The 9570-nt window shown below is 41.4% G+C and overlaps 1 protein-coding gene across 1 annotated transcript in view; it reads right to left on the reverse strand.

The window, feature by feature from the left end:
* Window positions 1–6731, reverse strand: part of map7d2b (MAP7 domain containing 2b) — a 24396-nt gene extending 17665 nt beyond the window's left edge. Inside the window, 4 exon segments of the mRNA XM_071546067.1 lie at window positions 3314–3474; window positions 3668–3733; window positions 5561–5644; window positions 6695–6731. Of these exon segments, the coding sequence (XP_071402168.1) occupies window positions 3314–3474; window positions 3668–3733; window positions 5561–5644; window positions 6695–6731 (348 nt within the window).
* Between the last annotated feature and the right edge of the window lie 2839 nt (window positions 6732–9570).

Genomic DNA, 9570 nt, shown 5'->3' on the forward strand with positions numbered 1-9570 from the left:
ATAGTATAATATAGTATAGTATAGTCTATTATAGTATACTGTAGTATAGTATCGTATAGTATAGTATAATATAGTATAGTCTATTACAGAATAGTATAATATAGTATAGTCTATTATAGTATAGTACAGTATAGTATAGTATAGCCTATTATAGTATACTGTAGTATAGTATAGTATAATATAATATAGTATAGTCTATTATAGTATAGTATGGTGTAGTATAATATAGTATAGTCTATTATAGTATAATATGATGTAGCATAATATAGTATAGTCTATTATAGTATATTGTAGTATAGTATCGTATAGTATAATATAGTAGTGTATTATAGTATAGTATAATATAGTATAGTCTATTATAGTATAGTACAGTATAGTATAGTATAGCCTATTATAGTATACTGTAGTACAGTATAGTATAATATAATATAGTATAGTCTATTATAGTATACTGTAGTATAGTATAGTCTATTATAGTATACTGTAGTACAGTATAGTATAGTATAATATAGTATAGTCTATTATAGTATAGTATAGTATAGTATAGTATAGTATAGTATAGTCTATTATAGTCTATTATAGTATAGTATAGTATAGTATAGCATAGAATAGTATACTATACTATACTATATTATACTGTAATATGTCCCAGTAACGTTGTAAGCAGTCCTGCAGCATGCTGTCTCTGCAGCAGTAACTGTAACTGTTCTCAGAAATATTTGAACAGAAAATGTTTGTGATTAAAAGAGGGAAAGTCAGACTGACCGGATGACAGAACCCAACACAAAGCCTGTGAGACAAACACAGCAGAAACACACTGAGACTCTTCACACCTCTTAGCCCAGCACAACAAAGCAGGCTGGAGGTTTATGGAAGCAGCGTCATGGTTCATGATTCATTTGTAAAGGTTTTTTTTTTTAAGAAACCTTCTGTGGTTCTGCTGAGGTTATAATCTGCAGAACCTCTAAAGGTTCTCAGAAGGCCCTTTTCTTCTCAGAGGTAAATGAAATATGTGCTGTTACAGCGCTGGACACATTGACCGCCTGTTCCAGTAAACGGCACATGACACGCTGCCGATGATGTCATTGTTCAGCTCCCCCACCCCACGCCCCCCACGCCCCAAGAGACTGACCAATCATTATGTCATTACGTTATGCATATGAGTGTGTGTAGAGAGAGGGGGGAGGGGCTGATCTTAGCATGCAAATAGAGCCTTCAGATCAATAAAGACACAGAACCCCCCCCTCTGAGCGGAATGGTTGAACCCTCTGTGGACCAGACTGTCACAGAGCTTGTTAACCCTTCATCTGCTGCTTAGCACCCTGCAGCACTAAATCATGACAGACACGTCTTACGCTGTAGGTCAAACTGTGAGCAGTGAATTTATGTTGGCCACTAAAACAGATTATATTGAGTCAGGTGTTCATACCTCTACTCACCACTAAAGATGCAGAATGGTGAACTTTGACACCAAATGATGATTTTTATTTTCCCTTTTCAGGCTGTTTTACTTCACTCGTTATTGGAATTAAGAGTAGAGGCTGCCACTATTCACTACTACTTAAGGAAAAGGCATTGGACACCAGCAGTAAAAACATGACAATACATTTGTATAGGAAGGTACATACAGCTTATAGAAAATAATTATTTCAAATTCCGTGAATCGTCTCACAAACGCCCAAAATCATCTGTGAACCCCCAGGGGTCCCAAGTCCCAGACTGAACCAGTGCTGTAACGGCAGTGGTTCTCAACAAAGTCAAACTTCCCCTAAAACAGAAACACAGTCGAAAATTTCCAATCACATGATATTTTAGACCAATTACAGACAAGCAGGCTGGTGTGTGAAGAATTCGACTCGACCAGCAAGCCTGTTCACACTGAGGACTCAGAGGACGATGTGGCTTTTTGTTTTTTTCCACAACCATGTCCTCTTTTTGTTCGTACCAACCTGCTAAAATTCATCCCTGCAGCAAGTATACCGTGACCTTAAGTCCAATGCAGTGAATCAGCCAAACCTTGCACGCTTCAGCTAATTGCATGCGATTACTCGGCTGATACAAATTAATTTGAGCTACAGCATTAATCGCTTCCTTTTTCCTTAAACTCAGCATAACCAGAGCAGGAACTGTGTTCTGTATCAGAAAATGCATTGACTCGGTTATGGATGGCTTCACCATCAATTCAGCGGCACAGAGCCAAGAGCTGCTCACTGCTGGAAAGTGATACACAGAAGTCAATTGTTCCAGTGTTATTTCTATGATCTAGTTTCCAAGTTTATGTTTGTGAATGTGAACAAGAGAGAAGTGGGAGGAGTGAAGTGATTCATTGATCGAGGATGGAGAGATAAGCCGAAAGAGTAGAAGGAACAGAGGAATGGACAAACAGGATGATTTGGAGGAGGGGGAGGGGGAGGGTGATGATGCTCATATTGGATTTACTGTAAATAAAAGCTGCCGACTGTGAGAAAACGCTCACGTTAACGTCCTAGTGGTAATTTCAAGCTGAACATGTGGAATTTGTTGTAGACGTAAAACTGTCAACTGTCAACTGTGTCAACTCAGGTGGTAAACAAAATTAAAATTCTCAGTAATATTCACACTAATACAATCAATTATATTTACAAAGAGTGAGCAATAACTGCTGCGGTTCGTTTACGCATGATTTTAAAGTAACGAGTTGTTGCAAGAGGCTGCTGTTGCTGCCATCTTGGATGTGGGCGTTACGAGTTAAATACGTGAACGCTTCCACGATGCAGCAACGACACGTCACCTAGGGCTGGGCGATATGGACCAAAAATCATATCTCAGTATTTTTAGGCTGAATGGCGATACACGATATATATCTCGGTATTTTCTACGAAGTGGGCTAAATGTTCAGTTGTAAGTAGGGCTGGGCGATATGGACAGAATCAAATATCACAATATTTTTGACCAAATACCTCGATATCGATATTGCAACAATATTGTAGGGATGACTATTGGTGCTTTCACAAAATATTTACACAATGAGATTTTTGATAAATAATCATCAGTAATGTGGATATAATGACTAAGTGGGTAAAGGCAAATAATAGAACAGCTAGAACAGTCTGGTAAGTTCAGAAAATGACATCACTTTACTGTAATGCAGCCTTTAAAACCAGGAAAAGACAACACTTATGCCATATCACCATATTACGATATCCAAAATCTAAGACGATATCTAGTCTCATATCACGATATCGATATAATATTGATATATTGCCCAGCCCTAACGTCACCCTGTTCTTCTGATATGACGTGGACGTGGCATTAGTGTGCTGCGACCTCTGACCTTCTCGTCCTCGTGCTTCTGCCGTCTCTTCTCCTCGGCGGCCGTCTTGCGGACCTTCTCCTTCCTCCTCTGCTCCTCCATCTTCCTCCCTCGCTCCTCGGCCTGGCGCTCCAGCTGCTGCTGCGCGCGGCGCTCCTTATCACGCAGCACCTCCGACAGATCTGCACACACACGCGTCGTGTTAACACGCAAACAGACAGCGCACGCACATTACTGCACCCATATATGATGCAGTGAGTGTGTGTGTGTGTGTGTGTGTGTGTGTGTGTGTGTGTGTGTGTGTGTGAGCGGTGCCAGTGACAGATGAAAGGGACAGACCACATGCAGCCCCACCAGCTGGAGAGTCAGTCTTACCCTGTGTCTTCTCTTTCTCCTCCCGTCGCTCTTTTGCTAACTGGAACCTGTCCATCCGCGGGGATCCTTGCAAATGAAGGAAAAATGAAGAGGGATGTGCAAATCTAATTCAACTGATTGTAGGTAATTTGTCACATACTGGACATTGTAACCTATCTCCATCCCAAGTCAATTACAGCTATAGTTAGATGGCTGTAGCTCAAGCCGGTGCGTATATTTTGCAGTATGCTGAAACACTAGGACGCGACTTTGTGATACCCTATTGATTCCTCAAGGAGAAATTCATCTTTTCTCTTGCCCCTCCTCTACAGGGAGGTCAGAGGTCAGGACCCTGGAGCTGGTTAGGGTTCAGTATCTTGCTCAAGGACACTTGAGCAGGATGCATGGGTGTTGATGGGACACACTTTCCCTACGTTCAGACAGAACGCGGAAAAACATTTAGCAGCAGCGTGAATACATGCAAAGAAGGAGGCAAATGGAGTGTGACGGAAAAATAAGAAATTTGCCTGATGCAGTGAAGTGAGACTCTATCCAGGCGTCTGTACATTTCTCCCCCCCATCAAAAGCAAGGAAAATGTCCATTGGGTATTTATAACACTGACTACTAACATCTGCACAAAAAACATTAGAAAAGCTGAATTCCCCAAAGACATTGGTGGTGATGCTGCTGCCAAGCCCGGTGCAAAAAAGATTAAAATGCAAGCATGATAGAATAACTAATATAATGCTGAAGCAGTTTCAAGTAATCTATAGCAGTGATTCTCAGTCTTTTTCATATCAAGGACCCCTGGTGGTCCCTGGACCCCATGTTGAGAACCGCTGATCTATAGTCTCTTATCATTCCTCAGCGTCAACAAAGATGTCACCTAAAACCACCAACCATAAATGCTTTGCTGTAGTCCTGGCTGCTTTCTGTTGTGGCAAGCGGTGGAGTCAAATGTGCTGACACTGCATCATGCAATTTTGCTTTCTTATTTTTCAAGTCAAGAGATCAAACTGAGGCAGAATTTTGCCTTGCTTGCTGTGAGAACATACAGTTGGTCTGTTGCAGGGATCGAACCGGTAAAACACACACACACACACACACACTGTGCATTCATATTTGTATACTTTATCTTAAGTATGGGGTGTTTGTTAAAGGCATACTGAGTAGGATTTTGCTGCTTGTGGCTTGTAAACACAACTTTCAAAGGTGACCACTCGTCCCTGTGGTTGCCAGAACGGTAAAAACCAGTAAAAAAAAGTACAGCGAGGCAAAACACCGAGCAGACAAGGCTCATTCCAAAGCGAGAGTGAATCTGTTGGCTTTCACCCGTTGGAGAGTATTGAAGGAGAGGATGGGGATGAAGAGCGATGAGGAGTTGGCCTGTTTTCTGTTGGACAGGTAGCTGCCGGTTAGCTATCAGCTTTTCTACTACAACGAAGCTACGCTAACGGTAGCTAGCTGCCAGCCTGGCTTTTAGATATAAAACGATTCAGCAATGTTTTTTTTTGTTGCAGGCGGACACACCTGCTGCCAAAAGGTCAACGCCCAGAAACGTCCCGAACATTCAGAAATGAGAAAATCCAGGCAGAAGGCAGCAGGCTCTCTGCAAACACGCTAATTGGCCATACGTCATGATTGAGTAGGATAATTTTTGAATGAGTTTGTGCTATTTCAAGGGGGAAAATCCTGCTCAGTCTGCCTTTAAGCAAGCACACATAAGCTAAGTGCAGGTCTGGCTCCTGAGGCAACTATCATAAATATTTAAATGAAATATTATGATGTCCTGGCACCAGCATAACCGGTAGCATTGCCAACTGGTAGATTTGTTTCTCCTCTAGATGCTGTCATATTTCCAATTTGTAGAAACGGTCAACAGATCAAAGGCTTAGGAGTGATTAGACGTTTACCTGCTGGGCTGCTGTGATAGGATGGCGTCCGCGAGGGAGACGCATGCCTATTGGTGAGCGGCTGCGCTGGGGGCGGAGTCAGGGCTGCGTTTTGGAGAGAACAGACACACATGACTCACGGTACATTGGCTACGAGGCAAAATACAGCTATGTGCAAGAATAGAATAAGAAAACAATGAAAGCTGAAGTGGTTAACGTGGCTCCTGCATTTGGAAGGCACTGACAAAAGCAGGCAAACACACACACACACACACACACACACTGTCCATGCACAGCCCTTGTCGTGGTGTTCCAGTTGCATAAATCTTCTGTCAGTCTCCATATTGCTGCTGGGGTCAAATGTCAGCAGCAGCTATTGGTGCAGGACTCCTGGGTGCAGCACTCACCCTCTTACTGTTGTGTTTTTCTTTGGCAATCTGTCAAACTGACATGAAAAATAACCGCTCAGCCACCGCAGGACTACTATCGACCGATGTCTGTCTGCACGCAGGAGACGGCTGAACAGTGTGTTCTCTCAACACACACACACAAATCACTCATTAGATATGTAAATACATGCAAATCTGCGTTAAGTCCCATATGTCCCATTATGCAGCACCTTGTGTTTGGCGTCATCTTCGCTTGACACTACAACACATCAAAAAAATCAGCTGAATCACAGGTTTTATGAGCTCTTGCAGCTTTTTCACTTGAGGTACATGACATATGGCACTGACACACAACGCTTTATTAAACTATCCATTGACATCAAGCTGCTCTATTACATGGCTGCTTTAGGAAACATACATAAATCCATCCGGTACAGTCAGCCCATTGTTAACTGTGAAGATGCAGGGATGCATTGGAGGGTAAACCCACCTAAACTCACTTTACGCACCATTTAGGCTGACATAAATCTTAACAATATGAAATTCAAGTCTCCCTATACATGGTATATACATGCATAGTCTCCAGCTGGTGTGTGTTACATAAATCAGTGATTTTCTGAGAGTATACATCGATTTTTGTTTATGTTGGTAGGTTACAGCTCGCTCCTTTCTTTCATTTACCACTGCATAGGTGTGTGGGAGTATCCCCATTCAGGATGTGTTAGTGGGAATAGTGTAAATGCAGAAAGAGAGGGCATCAGCTCACCTGTCATGTCAGGAGGGGTTGGAGCGACCGTGGTCATCCTGCTCGTCGATATTCAGCCGGGAGGACTGACAGGACCCTGCGGACCCGGTTCACCTGGAGACCGGGCTGAAATCCACTGCAGACCCGACCGCTCAATACAAAGACTGCGGCAAGGAGAGATGAAAATATGCCAAGTGTGGATAGTTTGTGCCAGAGACGGGGAGAGAGAGAGAGAGAGAGAGAGAGAGAGAGAGGGAGAGAGAGAGATAGAGAGAGAGAGAGCGAGATGGGTGACTCAGAGTAGACTAGTTAGCATCATCAGTTGGGCTACTCTCTCATCTCTTAACACAAAATATCGTTTAATCTGTAAATAAATCGGGTAGTTTACCTGTCAGAAAACAGGAAATATAGCTGTTCTTCATATAACTGTTATATGCCTCTCATTTTCTCGAATTTATATGTCTATTTATGGAAAGTTAAGTGAAACGGATAGTTCCAACCGTCAGTTTTAATTGGCTGAGCAAGTAACACGAACCTGTGACCGCATCACAGTAATTTAAATATTACTGCGCTAACAGAAAATCATTGCTGCTTATCTGTCGCCTGGCAACCAGGTAGCTACTGCTCAAGAACTACATTGGTTGGCGGAAGAATAACATCTTAGCACTTATTATTGTTCAGTGTCGACTAAAAATAAAATAAAAGACAAAAATACAATTTTCTGTCTTTCTTTTTTTAATTCAAAGGTGTGTTATCGCCGTTTTATGAAATCAACAAGCCTTCCTCACGCCTCTCTCTCGGTTCACTGCTTCATTTGGGGACCGTTTGTCTCGTGTCAGAGCCGCACGTGCCAGGCACGAGCCCAGCGGCGGTATTACGTCATTATTTGCATACACTGGCCGCTGACGCTGCTGACATCCATATGGGTCAACGCTGCTTACACACACACACACTACACACACACACACACATCCTCCAGGGGTTTACTCACAGTCATGTCCTATGGCTACTCTAAAAATAACAGCGCGTGTTTCGGTGGAAATAAACAGTAACATGCCATGAAAATAATCAAACATGACAGTGTATATATTGTATATCTCTATCAGTGTGTGATATATTGAGAAAATCATGACTGTCAAAAATAAAACAAAAATGTTCCCTCTTAAAAGACCCTATTTTCATATAACTTGCATCATCTTGCATCACTTGCATATCATGATGTATATTATGAATTTATATAATAAATATTTAAGTCAGCCTACAATGGTGGGTAAAGTAGTTTTACGTGGGGTTCACCCTCCACTACATCCTTGCCTATATGTTTCTATCTTCACAGCTTCTTCACTGCTGTTATGAGGCATGGCTGGATGGTTTATAATCAGTTTTGTGACCGTGCAAACACTAAAGGCAGAGGGAATTTATAGGCTGAGGGCAATTTCCCAGCTCGGTTTATGAAGCCGAGTCTCCTGCATCAATCCTTTTATCCTTTCCACTCCCATTACATCTCTTCAAGCAACATTTTATAGTACAGCCCTGATGAAGAGTCACTATAATATTCATACGGTGACTCATGGTGTGTCTGTGGTATCTGATAGTGAGTTTATAGTGGAATTAAGAGTTTTGCTGTAGTATCTCGAGTATCTTGAATGAATGAATGAATGAATCTCTCCGGTTTCCAGGTACACCTATTATTTACAGACTATTGAATGTTGAATCATTTTGTTAAAATGACTACATAAGTTACACATGACAAATTACACCACTTAGTTTTTCATTATTAAAATATTAACACCTACTTTTGAAACCCCACTTCCACAGTTCCATAGCCACAGAATCAGAAGAGGCAAATATACATTCAAACCTGGTTTATGTAATTCCATGTTTCTTTCCCTGTGTTATGATAATGGATTCAGCCTTATGAAGTCAGGGTCTACTGCTGCTTTATCTCTTCACTTTAGCCTTTAACTAGCTCTGACTTTCCTGATCCAGGCCTTAAACTCTTTTTTTGCACTTTGCTTCGCACCTATGCACTGCTGCACTTTTAAAAAAGATTGTATTTTACTTGATTTTATGCATTCTATGTACTCTATTTTTTAACTTTATTTTTACTACTATTCAGTGGGTTTTATTTTCCATCTTATGTTATGCATTCCTCATTTTTATGTTATTTTTACTATTATTAAGTGGGTTTTATTCTCTATCTTATTTCACATTATGGTATTCTATCCCTGTTTTTATGCTCATTCTATGTCTTTTTCCATGTGAAGATGCATTCTATGTATTCTATTCTCCTCTTATCTTATTTTCACTATCATCAAGTTTTATGTGAAGCACATGGTGCATGTAATTTATTTGTTGTAAAGCACTTTGAGCTGCATTTCTTGTATGAAAGGTGCTATACAAATAAAGTTTATTATCATTATTGGTATGTTTTAGTATTTAATCCTAATGGAAAGCTGTTTTTCCACTATCTTGTTCTCATTTCCATGCCTGTGAACCCTGCTGCAGACACCCTGAATATGGCTTTAAGAATAATGTGAAACTGTCTTGTTCCCTGCAGAGAAATAGTCTTCACTGGAGTCTGTAGGGATTCAGTGTGTGTTGCTCAAGGACACTTCAGCAGGGCGGACGCTCTCCACACAGGAGTTGAACCAGCTGTCCAGCTTACAGATGCTCTCTCTAAACTCTAGGTCAGCCTGCTGCCTCAAATCAACTGGAAGAATACTTCACCATCAAAAGGAAGGAAAGAAATCCTGGTCTGGGCCTTGTTCTCAGCATCAACTAAAAGGCGTGAGGCTGCTTCACCCAAGAACCGGGCTGTAGCTCAACACCGCCACCGTAAGGCCAGAACAGGAACTGCATGTTGCGCTCAAAAAGACCATCCAGATCAATGGAGT

Source organism: Centroberyx affinis, unplaced genomic scaffold (assembly GCF_046629955.1).
Source record: "Centroberyx affinis isolate AG114_WGS23_722 - 3 ecotype Tasmania unplaced genomic scaffold, CSIRO-AGI_Caff_v1 ptg005106l_1, whole genome shotgun sequence".
Lineage (NCBI taxonomy): Eukaryota > Metazoa > Chordata > Actinopteri > Beryciformes > Berycidae > Centroberyx > Centroberyx affinis.